At 40.4% G+C, this 17,588-nt stretch overlaps 2 protein-coding genes across 4 annotated transcripts in view; one reads left to right on the top strand and one right to left on the bottom strand.

Annotated features, from left to right (window-relative positions):
• LOC117213552 (semaphorin-2A) overlaps positions 1-17,588 on the top strand; it is a 553,485-nt gene that overhangs the window by 171,330 nt on the left and 364,567 nt on the right. The gene's annotated exons all lie outside the window — the stretch shown is intronic.
• LOC117213554 overlaps positions 10,614-17,588 on the bottom strand; it is a 34,568-nt gene continuing 27,593 nt past the window's right edge. The window contains exon 2 of the mRNA XM_033458983.1: positions 10,614-11,055. Within this exon, the coding sequence (XP_033314874.1) occupies positions 10,777-11,055 (279 nt within the window). The 3' untranslated portion in view covers positions 10,614-10,776. The remainder of the gene's footprint in view (positions 11,056-17,588) is intronic.

Here is a 17,588-nt window from a genome sequence, read left to right as displayed (position 1 = left end):
AAAAGATTAATATTATTCTTATTGACAATCGTTGTTCAAAATTTCTAGCTTCTAGCATTATACAAACAATTCTAGCATATGTTTTTAGGAAAAAACAAGCTCAGTTATATCTAACTGACATTTGAAACCTGCGTTTTTTAATTCTGTTCAAAACTTGTCAACCGCGTCTAAATTTCCTTTTTTATTTTTTTTTCTTTTACTATATTTTTACCACCAGTGTGAGTGACTAGTGGTGAATGGTTCGATATTTTGTAGGACAAAAGTGGTATAAGTGTTGAATATGTTTGCGTTCTATGCGAAATTTAAAAATATACTTTGTATATTTTTCTGAAAATTCCCTTCATTTTTTTAAAACCCACTGAAATAAATACGTTTGATTTGCACTCGATTAATATAAAAATAAGATAATAATGTATAATAAATCTTACGTTTAATCATTGTCCTATGATCATAAATCATAAGTCTTCCTTTTTATTTTCTCAATACATATACAACAAAGGTACTGATTCAAATGACCCGGCCAATATATGTATAGTAGCTTGCTAGCTGCCCATTGTCTGGCGCATCTTTCATCTCAAAATGAAGCAGCACTATTCCGGATAGAAGTTCCTTTTTTAAATTTCTCCTTTTCTTTTTTCGCGCGCAAAGTGCACCTTTGTATTCTCACACTGTCGATATTTTACAACCAAATGGTTATCAAAGAAAGGAGTTAAAAAACAACTGAAAAAACAAGACAGAGAAAGAGAGAAGATAAAAACTATTTTTAAAAAAAAGTAGAATAACACACTACTGACTTTTCAAGTGATCGATCGCGCAATTTGTATTTTAGCTGGAATATCGTTTGTAAAGTTTAAACGTTTGTGTTGCAACGAACATTCGAACGCGTGTATTTCGAAAGTTGAACGCCGAAATGTTGGAATTGAAATTCACGAAGAAAAACAAACTGCGGCGGATGTCGCGGGGGTGACGTGGGGGAAAAAAAGCAATCGACGAAATCGAATGGCAGCGGTGTGGTCAATTTTATCGGTTTTATTCGTCCGTTCGCTGTCGTTCGCAAGCATCTCGCCTTAAGCCGATAACTTCCTTATTCCGGCGCTCTTTGCAGCCATTTAAAGCATTTAAGAGATTTCTCTAGATCTCTTAAGAAGTGACAACGTTGGAGGGATTAGTGGAAAAGTAAATACCATTGAAGAAGACTTCACAATTTATTAAGACCGCGCTGGAGAAGAGATCTCTCTCGATTTCTTTCTAAGAATCGCTCAAAGGTCGAGCATAAAGTATCTGCAATTAAATTTACGAAAGCTCTTTATTTAGGAAAATATTCGATATTAACGAACACTTGCAAGGCGAGGTCTTGCCAGTTTGTTCGAGATGAATCGACGCACCGGATCCGCCCGGTGCTTCTCATAGAATTACAGGAGGATTTGCTTTGAAATGTTTCGAATTGAATTTAAGCAAGTTTTCCCTTTAACGGAACTTCAGACACGAATAAACATATCTAAAAGAAGATTTTCCCCTGTATATCTTTGAAAGGAAAATACTGATTCTTTCGATGTTCTCTCTGTTAGGTTTCAGTTAGTTTTAATTCGCTTTCAGGAACTGTACGAAGTTTCTGTAACATACTATAGGTTAAACCAACGAATCTCTGTTCTAACTTTCATTAACGTTAAACATACTTATACACCCCGTGAAAGATAGAAGATTTGCCGTTTAAACAAGCAGTTGAAAGGATTTGGTTCACTCGTAAAATACCGGACCTATTCCACGAAAATTTCTCTACAGATAAACTCAGTACCGTTTCTAACTTTCATAATTCTATCACTTAAATACAACTATACACTTACAGCCGTTACAATAGGCATATGTACGTAACCTTATTTTCCCAAGAAACGACTTTTTATCATATCTTCTATATTTCATCTTTGTAGTGTTAAGTCAATTAGCTTCATTTCATATGTTAAATATAATCCGACTGAATATTCAGATTTCTTACTGTAATTACAATACTTAAGTATTGCAATAATTAAGTATTGTAAAATGTATAATTTTATTAAATACCTTACAATTTCTATATATATTTTCAGATTTCTTGTTGCAAAATTTACGATTATAATCATGATAGTTAGATCTCGTAACAGTGTTAATGAAATTTCAAAATGTTTTACGTCAATAAAAAGTGTCTACGAATGCTCGAATATTTTCGCCAGCCCGTGTACGCGAAAACTCGAAACTAGAAGAAACATGAAAATAAAAGAAAATACCGAGCAACAAATTTAATGCAAACAATGAAACAATTTTCTTGAACAGCCGCCGCTTTTAAAGCTCCTTGTTTGACCGTTTTGACGAGTACGGGAAACAATCGAAAACCAGTGACGGGTTAAAGTAACGTGGCATCGATTTTACCTGAATTCACAGGGTTGAATTCACCCCTAGTGCGTGATTCGTTGTCCGCGCTAGGGTCTCTGGGCTGGGTTTGCGGTCTTGAACGAGCACTTTCCTCCTGGCCGAATAACGCGAGCTTTTGGGCGATCGATGGCTCACCCTCGTAGATTCCTGATGCTTTGTGTGCCGCCGTGTATTTCCCATATACGTGGCACAATCAGCGGCAGGTGTTTACTCGGCCTGATTAACGTTGTTCCTCCACAGTTGCGCCTCGGCTGTGAACCACGTCTATGTATACCGGATATATCCGGTACGCCTGGTTTCGCTCGGATTTCAACCTGGATTTAACTGTCATTCTTTACGTGTTCGCCGTTTGCGCTTCGCGAATATAAATAGCCTTAATTGTTTCCTGGCACTCTGTCACGTACGTGTAATTATGGGAACGGAAATTACGTTGGGAGATCGAGAAATAAACGATTGTTCGAGCTCTCCTTCGACGATGATGGACAACGTAGGATTCGTTTGTTGCTAGAGAACGATCTGCTGCTGTTTCGATGACGCTGTATGCTTGCCTCTGTACGCGATGAAGATTATTACGTGATGAAGTAGTTAGAAGCAAATTTGAATTTAACGTTTCTGAAATTGGTAGCAATGAGTGAACTTTTGAATTTTTCAGAGTTTTTGAAGCTTTTAAAATTTGAAAATTCCGAGCTCTGAATTTTGTAGAAACTCAAGTTTTTGAATATTAAAAGGTTTGAAGTTTTGATAGTTTAAAAGTTTGACATTTTTGAAATTTAGTACTTGACAGATTAAAATATTCATTATCGGTAACGTAACGAAATGAATTTCATTGCTATTCGTTGAATACCCTCGTTTAATTCTACTTTTAAGCATGAAATATTTTGAAACAGTATCATTTTTCAACTTCTTCGTTCTAAATTGAATTTCTAGAATTGGACATTCCGTATATCTGAGATATACGCCGCCGTGTTGTAACGAAAATACAATCTGAAATCTAAAATGTATCTGATATTTCAAATATCTCGTATGATATTCTCTCAAGTCACATGAGAGAAACAGATTCTACGGATATTTTAAATCTGGAGAGTACAATATGAAATGGATTTATTAAAGTGTTCTGGCAAAATGTCGTTTTTAGAGGGTCACGTCGCAGATTGCAATAGTTCTCTCGGGGGATGGTTTAGCGGACGCGTGTCCTATTTCGGAGCCGAAAGATATGACTCTTCCGTTTCCCTTCTTGAAATTGCCCTCAAATATCGAAATCGTATACACAAAATCGACATGCGTTATGCGAGTGCCTGTAATCAATTGATCAATATCGGAGAATAAATATTTTATATAAATAAAACGGCTTCATATACGATGGAATTTAAATACCAAAGTAATATGTATTCGATAATTTAAAATAACAATAGCAAATGGAACAACTGGTAAAGGCTTGGTAATCTATTACGATTTGGTAACAGACATACATATATATTGTACAGAAGCGTTGATACAATGGAGTACAATTGGATAAGTAGAAAGAGATTACAACATGCCAGACATACTTGGGGTTGGTTAATCCCAGTGAAAACCTAATGGATAAAGCGTCGGTAAAATCGCTTACCGTCGGTTAGTTTTCGCCATCCCTACTTGCCCGTTAGTGACCGCTAGAGCTCGCTCTTAACAACGCCATCTGTTGGAAAGGAAGATTAATCGATCTGGGGGTAGTACGGAAAAATACATCGCTGTGAGTTCAGATGGCGCCAAAACGTATCCCTTGTTTGTTGTAACCCCGCTACAAGATTTAGTCTATCGTAATTATAGTATACCTTTTAGAAACATAAAGATAACTATTTGATACTTTTATAACATATATTAATAGATTTCCCTCGAAAGAAAGATAATAATAAGTTAATTTATAAAATTAAAAAGACAGAAGAACTGTGAAACGCTATATTTAGAACCCCTTAAAACTACTGAAACTATTTCAAAATTCTTTTCTTTTTTCTCCCGCTTTGATTTTTAAATTCTCAATCTCACGCAAAAATAAAGCAACTATAAAAGATACAACAGAAAACAAAACTTGACTCACTGTCAAGATAAATTACGAAATAACAGCATTAAGTAGAAAATTAAATTAAGCGATTAATCAAAATACTTCGCAAAACAACGAAACTAAATCCAGCGTATTTAATGGAGGAGAAATACGAAAACGCGCAGGAATACGTTGCCGTTTACGTAGTTTTAGAATCCTTAATCATCAGCAAGCTGAACGTGTAACAGTACTACAGAGAGGATAAGATGAGAGACGAGAAGAAAGAGTTTTACAAAAGAGTCTTAAATTTATCTTTTCGACGGTAACGCTCGTCACCCCTGCAAAAACTAGACAAAACCGATCGACAGTGGTTTCCGGGGACGACGGTGGGATGGCTATTACGTAAAAGCTTGCGATTAGCGACGACCACGCTGGTCCGGGATCCCTTTGATCGCGAAGCCGGACTCCGCGTATAATCATGCTGCTACCCCAACTTCTCTCCTCTGCCTCGTCCCTTTTTCTTCTGCTTCTTCTTTGTACTCACGGTGGATGGCGATAATTGTTTCATGCCCGCAGGAAGTAAAGCTCTTTATGTTGGGAGCTTTATTTTGCGGCTGCCGTGCCGGGCATCTAGAGGAGAGCCAGGATTAATTAATAACTATGCCCCATTCACTCTCTCTCTCTCTCTCTCTCGCTCTCGCTCTTTCCCTCTCTCCTCGTCTTCTTGTCTCTTCATTCTTATTTTCGCTCTATTTCCCTCTCTTTCTCCTCTCTTTCCCTTCGTTTCTTCCTATTTTCTCCCTTTTTTGTCGCACGACCTTCGTCGTTCTCTTTGTTTTTCTACTTGGATCCTCTTCATCCCTTACTATCCATCGTTTTTCTCTTCTTTCTCTCGCTTCTCTTTTTCCCCTTCCGCGACGACATTAAGGCTAATCTGCAGCAACGAGTTCGAGGCAGGCAGCCCGAGCGAAACCCGGTCGAGTGAAAATTAAATCAGAGCTTATTTGTCATAAGCGACCGTCTGCCTTTTTTATTCATCGCGGACTTTGCGACGGATTAACGCCGACCGCGCTCACCCGTCCGTCTGACTACCGCTCGACCGTATCTACTTGCGGTCGCCCACCGATGACGCGCCGACACCGTCGCTTCGCCTCCTCCTGTTGCTGTTCCCTCCTATCGTGATCTGCATACCGTCAGGATTAGCGAATTAACTGTGTGAGATATAGGTATCGTGTTGAAGCGAGTGGTTATACGGGTTATGCACATATATTTTAATATTAGAAATATATTTCGCTCTGTCGAAGTCCACCGCGGATAAGAATTAAATAAATTAAATTAAAATGCTGAGGAATTTGTTTGAAATTTTTGAGCTAACAAACAATTCATAGCTTCTCTGATAAATAAAATAAGGATATATGCAGAATTCATAAACGCTATTAGCTGATATACATACGTATTAGTATACGTGTATTTCAGTAGTATAATGCAATGTTAATTAGCTGCATAACCCGGTAACAAAATTTAAATTACCGATAGTCTTGTGTATACTTAGGACTAAACGTTCTTGAAAAGAGATGTTCCATTTCCTCAATTGTGCAGAAAATGCGTTAAAAAAGGAAAAAAAATGTTTGTGAGCCCACTGGCACTGTCTTCATCAAGATAAATGAAAGCTTCAAGAAAATATCTTTATAACGATATCCTGAAAATCTATCTCTACATAAAATTAAACAAACTGTACCATCTACAATTCCAACATAGAAGCACGCACATTTTCTAGACTTCGTATTCTCCTCTGGAAGCAGCTTTCACTTTTCCAACATCTCATCCAATAACTGAAGCCATACTTATAGCCTGAATTCGATCGGCCATCTATCGAGACGTATACGTCCGCGATGCCTCAGTGGCGATATAATTTTATATAATAAAGTATAGCGTGTAACCCTAAAATGCGATGAAGCCGACAAAACTCGAGGCTCGCGCTAATGGAAAATCTCGTGCAACCAGAGCACAGACTCTAACCACGTCATAGTCGAAATCATACAGACTTGCGTTTGTTCTAAAGGGGAAGGTCTCTCACCATTTTGCCTTTCTTCGTCTGCACGATTTTCCTATCGGATATTTGAAAAGCGATCGCGTTATCGAAGCATCACGGCGGTCAATGGTTTCTGATCGGGGCAAACGAGCGCGAGTCGAAATTGGTATGCCCGATTGTCGAAGGGAGTCCGTGGCAACGCGTGTTATTTCGTGAAACGGATCTATTTTGAGGGTGCCTGACCCTTAAGTGATATGTGCCAGGAATAGGAAAGGGTCTGGAGCCTATGGTTGAAGGGGTCTTGCGACAAGGAGGAAACGAGGTAAAGCAAGCTGGCGAACGAACCGAGAGGGAACCAAAGAGAGGAACTTGTTTGCGCTCAACGAAAGAAAGAATTCAACGTGGGGGTGATCGCACGTTCGGGCATCTACATGTATTTTCCATTCGTTTGGGATCCTCTCGATACGAGGAGACCGAGGCAAGGAGGGAAAAGAGAATCAACGGCCGGCAAGGAAGAGGACAAGGGCAGGGGAGGGGGGTTAGAAACTGTGAGAAATAATGAAAAAAAAAGAAAGAAAGAAATCGAGGCGCACAGTGTGGTCGATACCTTTTTATCCTATAGACCTTCGTCATCGACAAAGTCTTTCTCTCCGCAATACCTGTGTGCTTGTACAGTCTCGCTCCTTCACTCGACGCTATCGTCTTGCCGGAACTCACGACCTGGAACCTCGAAGCCGGTCACCCCTACACCATCCTCTCTGCCCACTTTTGCAAGGCACTTTTCTTCCGGAACGCTGGCCCGACAATCGTATTCCCCATTCCGCCATTACGTTCGTCCCGGCTGTTCCATTCCTTCAATCTGGCCGCGTTATATAAGGAGTTCTTTCCTGTCTTCCCTCTCGCTCTTTCTTCCTTGCTTTCTTCTCCTTTATTGTACCGCATCGCCACACCCGTTTCTCCGTGCGTCTCTAACTCTTTCCGTTCTCCGCCAGTCGCGTCAAGTCAGATTGGAAAGTGTGAGCTCCGTGGAGAATTCAAAAGGAGAGAAGAGTCAGGGGCAGCGTTGCCTTTACTTCTGGTCGGTCAACTCTCGAAATTCGACGAGAATGTGGATACCTGTTGAAGGAAAGGCTCGGCTGTCTCGTCGTACGCGACGTTCGATTATATTTTTTGTGGAACGGCTTGCGATATAAACTTGATAAATTGTTTGGATTTGCCTCGTCCCTTATCGCGGGATAGTTCGCGTTTTCGCGTCTTCGAAATTTGACAAAATTGGATGATCCAGTTTCTCGTCTCTCTCGACGATGTCTGATTGCATATTGAAACCGAGATGTAAGTAGCTTCTAGAAGACAGGCATTTGTAAGTAATATTCTATTTCACGGATGGATCAAACATAAGAGATTAGTAAGATCGAACAAAGAGGATATCACAACCTTTTATAAAATTATTACAATCGCTAAACTACGGATATTTGTGGCAATTCATATTTTCATGAACGTAATTAAAGAAACGAAACTTAAACAAAGATTTGTTTCACTAAATATTATAACAATTAGTTTACCTTCCTAATTTTACATATTTTTTCATATCACTGGCACTCTGTAAATTACCGTGGCTCTAAATTTTACATAAATGCATAGACATTCACAGTCTAACGACCACTGTCACGATTCTAAAATAACCAATACCGATTGCAATTTCTGCAACCAACGACCGGATCGATATTCCTAACGGTACGACATTGCTTTTCTCTAGCTCTCCTTACTTCCACGCGGCAAAATCCGATGGTGCCGCCATGGCGCACGATCGAAGCTCCGGTATTGCGGAAGCGAGCGCGACGAGCGACAAATTCTCGCGCGCTTTATATTCGCGACAAGTGCAGACGTGCATTCCCGTAAGATTGGAGTGGAAACTTTCCTCAGCGTCGTTGAATATTGCCAGACTGTAGGTAGTAACGCGCGCGACGCCCCGGAACTCGACGTTCCTCGTTCGAACGAGGATCGTCCGTGAAATCACGCGTGCTGCCCGCGACGCGGCCGGATACAGTGGCTGTGTGCAGCGTGCACGCGCATCTCGGTGGCTCGTAAAATCTGTAGCCTTTACTGCTTTGCGAGATTGAAGAATCAGGTTGTAAAGGGCTGAATCCGCGCGGATAAAGCGCGTCGAGGGGATGAGTGAGTGGTACGGTAGGTTGCGACGAAAGGATACGTGTGGAAACCGGAGAGAAAGAGACGAGAAAATCGGCATAGTAGAGAGGAAGGGGACAAAGGGTGGTGGTACGCAACGAAGGGTTGGTCGAAATTGGGCTAGCGACGACGTTGGCGAGGACGTCGACAGGTTTCATAGAGTCGGCGACAGGGAATGTTGAAATATAAAATAAATATCTTAAATCCGGCTTGATCCTGGCTTTAATTAAAAGTTGATCCTGGCGTTCGATACTGTCGAAAAGATTCCCGTGGCGCCATCCAATTTGCGTGTGGATAATTTATCAGACGGCCCTTTCAAACCGCCCGTTCATCTCACCTTCTCCGTTTCAAATACGCGTTTCGTCGCGCTGCCAATTATATCGCCGTTGCTCTTTTAATATTCTACGTAGATGGATGTATATACGCTCGTATCCTACGTACGTAGACATACATACGTTTCGATGTGGAATTAAATACAATACCTGTATTCATATATGGTTGCCAATGCCCCCGTCAATTATTTCAAGGTACCATTTTTACCATTCGTCGACAAAAGACATAGAAACGATATTTGTGGCACCGGTTCGGACGGTGATTTCTTATTGGCTGCCACGACGTACCTCATCCCCTGAATCCAGAACCTCTTGACAGTGGAAACTTACGAGCTTCCATTTGACTCTGGAACCGCGAATCCTCCTTGTATTTCATCGTCACGCCGCGAATTCTGTTTCAATTTTCGAGGCTCGCCTCGGCTTCTGCCTTCCGCTGCCAAGGTTGCACTCTCTTGTCCCCATCTCCAAACTCCTACCCCTTCCATCGTCGTATGAATGCTAACGCGAAAATTCTAACCCAGGAATGCTAACTCAACAAACTATTCTCCATCGAGAAGGAAGTAAATCGCGAATAGATCGAACGACGAAAAATCTTTCGCTCTCGCGTTGGATTTTTGCGAGAAATCGCTTCACGCTCTGTCTCTCTCTCTCTTTTTCGCCGACTGGGATGGGATACGATCGGACGACACGGACCAGGAGACGACAGGCAACGAGACAGGATACGAGGGTAATCAGGGGGCGTGGAAGAGAGACAATCCATCAGCAAGAGCCGCCGCGTGGCTGTTACCCACTGCCATCGGTGTCGTCTGCCATTGGCAGACTTTCACCCCCTGGCGAGTACGCTAACTTCAGCGGTGGTGTCGAGTGAGACAGAGACTCGATGATACGAGCGAAAGTTCCACGATGCGCTGCAACCGCGGTTTTTTTCTATTTTTTCCTGTTCTTTTTTTTTTTTTTTTTTCTTTTGCAACAACTGCCACGGCAATGGCGGCAGTCAGATGCAGATGCAGATCATCCGGCCGATGCGAACGGCCGACAACTGTTCTCCACGGCGCGCTGACAGTTCGTCTGTTCGGCACGTGTTCGAACGAGTTGGAAATTAGTAGGCGGCGGCTGAAGGATTTAGGAGAAAGTTGAACGTCGTTTCGGAGTTTTTGGTGCTTCGAATCTCCCGCTCGGCGAGATTAAATTGTGCTACAGACAGTTTTGGGGATTCTAAATTGAAACCATGTCAGCGGTGATGTAGTCACGTGGGAATGAAGATAAGCATTCTTGAATTTAGGTGTCTTTATTCTTTTATTTTTTCATATTAAGCATTCTTTATAGTCTTTTTTTCTTTTTTTTCGTGAATAGAAATGTAAAAGTATTCAGAGAATGTAAGATTCTTTTACTGTATAGTTTGGAAAATTTATGTTCTAGGAAAGAAAGTCTATCATACTTTATACATCAGATACTCTAAATTCGAAGCGAAAATTCTGTCGATTGTTGACTTACGATTAGAAATTTTCATCTTGTTTACTCTCTTTTACGAATCGCATTCAAATACTTTACAAAATGATACCTAAAATAGAATAAAGAAATATAACATAGAGATAAATCAACAGTATCGTCCGCAAACTCTTTATTTCCGAACGTGAAACCAAATCTACAATAAAAGTAGTAGCTAAGGACAGATTATTTCTTGTATATTCTAAAGCTTCAAAAAGCTTTGTCACGAAAGCAAACGAACGAATTACACAAATGTTCTGGCATAATTTCCCAACAACTCGAATTAATTAACATGACCAAGAGTCGGAATGGAATCATATCACTAGCAAAGGTATTTCCAACGTCACTGTACATAGCGTCCTCGGCTTCTGAAAAACGGCAGCAAAGAACGGTGGCAGAGTGACGCGAGACGATAGAGGTGTCGTAATGTAAACCGCAGGGTTAATTATCCACCGGTAGAGCTGTGACTGACGTATGTGGCAACAGCAGGAACGACCTGCTTCAATATTGCTGTGTTGACATAGAAAACAGCCACGTGAAGTCAGCCAGCCAGGTATGTCCGCGTTTAAAACAGTTAGCGGTATCGATTCGGCCTGTAAACGAGAACAAGAAGAAAAAGGCGTCTGACGTTTCACTGCGATAAAAATATGCGAGAATGTGGCGAATAACCGTGGTCACGTTTTCGTGACTCTGCGAATAGAGTGTTTTCAAAATGTGAGATAATTGAGAAAGCGATACAATGATAAGAATAATTTTTGTTTAATAGTCAAATGATTGATTTCACAATTCTGTGATGTAATTTGTTTGTCGTATATTCTGTGATATAGTAAAGTTCTAAACTCGGTTTAGGTTCTATTTCTTTATAGATGTTCATGATAGCGTGAATTTCACACAGACATTTGTTATCTCTTTATTAGTAAAAGCTCAAGCTCGATCTATAGTGGCACGTATATGTTCATTAGACAAAATTGTTCCTTTTATCGTACCTTGTCACTTCTGCTTGATTGATCTGTGGTTCTAAAACATGCTGTATTGTTATTGCATTTGCGAGACGAATGGTCTAGCGTATTATCTGTTTAATGCGTCGTGGCCCTGGAACATCACCCTAATGGGCTTGCAAACGAGAATAATCCTGTTTCACGCGTGAAGGGTTGTAGTAATGACGATAGCTATTCTTTGCCGCATTTGTCTTTTTCTTGCCCATGTTTTGCCCCTCGTTCACGATCGTTGGAACTATACTGTATAAAACTCAAGGTCATCGGACTAGATATTACAGCATCGACTATTTTCTCTTTCTTCTTTTTTAAAACCTTTAATTAAGCACATGCGTTAATTACCTCAAACTCGTTCTTTACTAATCCTTATCTCTTTATCAAAATCGAATCTATCCAGCTCTGCGAATTCTCAACAACCCAGCAATCAGTCCCACGACACACGACAAAGATTCATCTTACTAATTCTCTGAAATTACTACTCTACACTGTTAACCATCTACTCTATCGCTGGCTGAATTCTTTGCTTCTTTCGATTTGAGAATATATTCGAGACGAAAAAAATACCGGGAAACTTGAAAAGAGCTGGTTCGCGTAGAAATTAATAATTCAAGGTCGACTTTCGCGGATAGAACGCACTCGTAGACAAGAAGCGAAAACAGGGACAAAGACGCGGGCTCGAGAGCGAGAGTAACAAGATAAGAACAAAGATGGATGAGTGAAGGGAGAAAGGTAGCCTAGTCAACGAGGAGACCTCTATGCATAAGCCAAGCTTTAAGGATGAGAGATACGTGTCTAACGAGGTACGGGGCAAGGAGTTGGTGCCGCGAGCAGAGGATGACGGAGAGGGGTGAGACGCGAGGAAAATTATTAATCACGGCTGGGATTTCATAAAGCTCCGTTTAAGCTGTGCACAGTGCATCGTTTATTACCAGGTTCTCCGTGGAGGCTTTACGCAACCAGGAAATACACTGGTACTGGCTGCTTCTAACGGGCCCTCCCGTATATTACGTATCAAGGCGGAGCCGGTTGATCTTGCCCGCTAGAATAACTTGCTCGGCCTCCTTTGCGAAAATTGAACGTCGCCGCCCCCGCGGTTCGAATTACGACCGACGACGTCGTCCGTGGTCCGTGGGCTTTGAGTAAACTCGAGGACGCGGTTTGTTTAGACAGACGGCAACCCGCCAAATTATATCGGGGGACCAGATTTCCTGATCCCCCGCTTCCGGTAATATTCAAGTTTCTGGAAACTCGTCGACTGTCGTCCCGTCATATCTAAATTTCATCTTGAGTTTCGTTAAGTTTCTTGTCTCTTTTGTCAGGCAGGTTCTTTTATTTGTATGTTATTCCTTTTTACGAGATCATGTCACCGTGTCTTTTCTTTATGCGAGCTAGGAAAGTTTAAGGTTCGTGCAGTACATTCCTCTGTTTCTTTCGACGATTTGTGTCACTCGAGCCCGCTGAAAGGTAGTGTCGGGTTTCCCTGCTATTACTAGGGTTAGGTTCAACCCTTTGCTCTCTCTTTTCTTCAAAGATCCCTTTAGAAAGTATGCAGATGTTTGCGTATGCAGGTATTTATTACATGGTACAGTTGTACTGTTCTCTTTTATTTATTTACCTGTTGATGTTTCTATACTGGTTCCGTAGTTGTAACAGTTATTCATATTGATTATTGTAACTCTGATAGTGACCAGATAATTTCCTTTTGTTTCAGGTAAGTGCTACTTGCAGAATATGGTTCCTTTCAGATAACGATGTAAGTGATACTTTTGAGATATACATATTGCTGAACCGATATAGATTTCTGAAAATACATTAGAAACTGCATTTACGAGCTATATGAATAGCCAGCACGTTATTTATTATATCTAAGAACGTTTTCATTGTAATATGATTATCGATAAAAGTCGGTATTTCGCAAGTAAATTTAATTTCAACGATACAAATGTTAATGATACTTAATGAAATAATTACTACACTTCCATAAACCCAATCTAAACAGGGCGCAAAAGTAGCATTCGTATTTTTAATTGCGAACAAGCTCAGGGTAATTAACCGTCAGATTAAAAAATTAATTCTCAATTTTATGTAACAGCAATAATTTTACATTTCGCCACACGAATCATATCGCGCCTAGCTTTAACATTCCGCAGACCATCCGAACAAATTTTCAACTTAAACAACCTACATTTTTAACATTCGTTTAACGTTGAATACTTTCGCATGTCACGAAGCATTCTGTGACATGCTTCCACCAATTTCGTCAATCGATGACGATGCATCGTAACCTTTGTTTCATCGAGAACCAGTCGAGAGCGCTCTTCTGGTAACGGAAGCGCGCACGTGCGTTGTGCGAGCGCGTGCACGTGACACGCAAGGGACGGGATCAAGGAGGGTGGTTTTCCCTGTAAACTAAGTAGTACAGTCAGAGCGAGGTATCGAGTGAGGGGTCAGCTCAAGGCGTACTAGGAAGGGATTATCCGAGTCGGTATTCGGTAATTGCTGCTAGCAATTTACTCCGGCAAATCCCCATTAACCGAGCCGACGAACCTGTCGGATGTATTCCTTCACGCAACGACAGCTGTGTGTGCGTACTCGTATAGTCGTGCGTGTGCCACGAACACTTTCCATGACTGAACGATGAATCTAATCGAACGAATGCTGAACGCGACAGGCGAAGCCTTCTTTGATTTTTATTCAGAAGCGACGACAGATTTGACAATGCCACGTGTGAAAGCACGTGCGTCTAGAAGAAGACGGTAATAGTTAATGACGATTGCAAAAGATTCTTACTTACTCTGGTTACTATAGATAGAGTGGTATGATATTTGAAAATGTTGAAAAACTTTAATATATCATACATTGCTTGTAAAGATGTGAATTATCAAGGAATACCATTTCTGATTTTAGTCGATCACAAATGAATTATATTTAATCTTGATATGTACCAGTAATTGATATCATGTCGTTTTTGTAATATAAAAAATCGTGTAACGTTACCGCGAATTAATCGAAGATCAAATAAGTAAACGGCGTTTTTGAGAAGTACACGAATGAAATATATTCACACTTCAATAAAATGGGATTAATTTGTATGATAGAGAAATCTATCTGTAATGGAAATATAATTCTAAACATCGTGTACTCTTAATGAAACAAAGCTCAGTTGCATTTCATGTCCATATTTCTTCACCTGAAGATACGATCTATTCTGTGAAATATAGTTTAATAACAATAACTCAGTGAAACTATATTAACGTGTATCAACATATAAATCAAACAATCTCTCAAAAAGGTTTTGAACAACCTTTCATCTTAGTGCAAGCGAAAAATACACCCTTGAAACTCCATTTTTTAAGACTTAAAAAATCCTCTTACAGCACCATATACCAGCGATCTCATCTTGTAGGTATTAAGCTCGCCATAAGACGCTACGTTGGTAAAGAAACCGACTCCAAACAATCGATGCTAGAATAGATCTCGTACGAGAGGAAGGTTAATACGACATGTAACGTGACGTTGAGTCGAAATCGAGCAACTCCCCGTACTATCGTGAGCTTGTGAAGCAACTGTTCCTTCGAGACATAGCGCAGATATCGCGGCAACGTAGGTCGGATTAGGATCTATCCTTTAGCCTGCCATTCCTTTCTCGAGTAACTTGACGGTGCTTCACGAGGAAGGTCCAAAACGTGGAACGACAGTGTGGCAGTGGTTGACTGGGAATAGGATAGAGGGAAAAGGAGGAGCCGATTTCTCTGCATCTGGGGAAATGTGCCGAGATTACGGATCCAATTCCAATAAAGTTTAGCACGTGAGCCGACTGACAGCGGGCCAATTATTATTTAACCGAACTGGTTCCGCTCTTGAGCTTCCAGTTGAACCTGCTCAAGGAGAGAAAAAAAGACACTTCAGATATTCACGAAAATCTTCTGGAACGTGCCGCGAAAGAAACTGTCTCCGATCGCCTGTAGGATGGTGGAAAAATGGTAACGATTTATATCTGTCTTTGGAATCTCTCTCTTTCGTTGCTGCACGTGTACATGCAGTTACTCACGAAAGAATTCGAACATTTATAGAAACTTTATGAATGTATTATGTATATGAAACATTATATGTAACATTTTACAACTTCAGTAGTATTATATTGAGATTCGACTATCGTGATTAGGTCGTTGCTAAGGTCTGAAATATTTAAAATATATATAGAAGCTACAAGATATTTAGCCAGGTATATACTTCGTGGAGATCATAATAGTATTTAAACAGTCAACAATTCATTATATTAATAAGCCTCAATATTCAGTGGAATTACTTTCAACACTTATTATACGGTCATTCATAATTTACATTAATTATCTTTTTTTAATTTATGTTTTCAAAATATATCAATATATTAATTATACCTCAAAATGTATCGTATGATGTAACACACATAAATATGTACATGAAAATTTCCTACAGTGAGTGTCCAAATACTTTCTTGAGCCACTGCACTTCGAGATGGAATGTGGACGTTGACGAGATTACAGGCGCAATTTAATTTATCGTGGAGCCTAAGTACAATCTTAAAGAACGCTCCTTATTGTCGCGTAATTGCTGAAGTTATTATTTCGAGCAGTAATTAAGCAACGCTGGTGTATCAAAGGAAGGCTTTTTTGATCCTTTATCCGATAGTAACATCAAACGATTCCGTCTCCCGTTTGATCCTTCTTCGTTAATAGCAATAAGAAACACGCGGCTGCGTTCCAGCTTCTCTCTATCAAACTATGATTCTTTTCCTTCAGCTTTTAAACGTAACCGTTTGTTCAGGCTGTAACGACGTTTCTTTTGTCGAATGCTTGTCGAGTTTTCCTTATAATTGAAAAAGGTGACGTTCCATAGATCGCATTGCTGTCATTCTTCTGCGCCGACCTATCCTTATGTACGCTATTCCTACAATAGTCTACATTTTACATGTTCCCTGGAGAAACCGTTCCTTAGTTTTTCGAACTGTTCGTATTCGCGTCTAAAAAGTTTTCTAATTATGATACTTTAAACTGATCTCATCTACACGACGCCACGTAACTCCATAAATTCGACAAAATTACTCAACATCAGCTGTATGTTACTTACATCGCTAGCCACGCGAATTATATATATTTTGTCGTAGGAGACGTAATACATTGAAATATACTACACCATAACATTCAATATTTCATAAAATATTGACTTGCGTGCCTTTTTTCCAGTAAATATTATTTAAACCATTCATATTCTTGAACATTTCTTATTCCATGAAATATGATTTTTTTAATCATTCTAAATAATTTAATAAGATGCGTTGGATGACTTGCCGATGCCACTGTTAACAGTCTTCTCCAAAGACAGTCATATTACGTTACAATTATTACGAAACATGATTATTACTATGACTGCTACTAAACATGACAACTACTGAATCTTAAGCTACGATTACAGTAAATCCGTGTTCCGACGAATTGTAGAATTTTCCGCAGTACGTACAATGTACTAATCGAATCTTTTCAAAATTCAACAGACCGCTTCTCTTTCAATTCGATTCACATCGATTATATACACCGGGTACCTACCAATATTGTTCATCGGCCCGTGCCAATAATCGGCAACGTCCAATTAATATTAATTATTTGAGAGTTCTTTCACGGAGCGCGAATTTTTCGGATTAAACAGATCGGGAAACAACGAGAGCACCTGGCAGCGCGAAATAGGGGACAAGGAGAGAGTTCATTCGAAACGGCGACATCATTGATCCCCTGTTCCGCTTTCTGGTTCGATGCTTAGCGGCGTTAATCAATACACAACGGCAGCCAGTCGGTTGCAATTTAGAGTGGGCGCAATTGTCGCTGGTCGCACATCGTCGTTTCATCCATTCATTAGGCATTTTCTATCGCGTAGACGTTTTTCCGTTGCGTCGACGTTGTTTTCGCCTGCGCTCCAGCACTACCCGCCACGGTGTAGCCACGTTAATTGGCTTGCGGTGTCGGGCAACGCTCTCGTAATTAATTACCCTGGTGTCGGCTATACACCGTGATGACATTATGCGACGACATGTACGCGAAGATGGCAAAAGATTATCGGTAAAACCGGGTGTGTCACGGTTCCCGGGTTACGCGTAC

The sequence above is a fragment of the Bombus bifarius genome, unplaced genomic scaffold (genome assembly GCF_011952205.1).
Source record: "Bombus bifarius isolate JDL3187 unplaced genomic scaffold, Bbif_JDL3187 scf7180000009125, whole genome shotgun sequence".
NCBI classification, from domain to species: Eukaryota; Metazoa; Arthropoda; class Insecta; order Hymenoptera; family Apidae; genus Bombus; species Bombus bifarius.
This window is presented reverse-complemented; position numbering and strand designations above follow the sequence as displayed.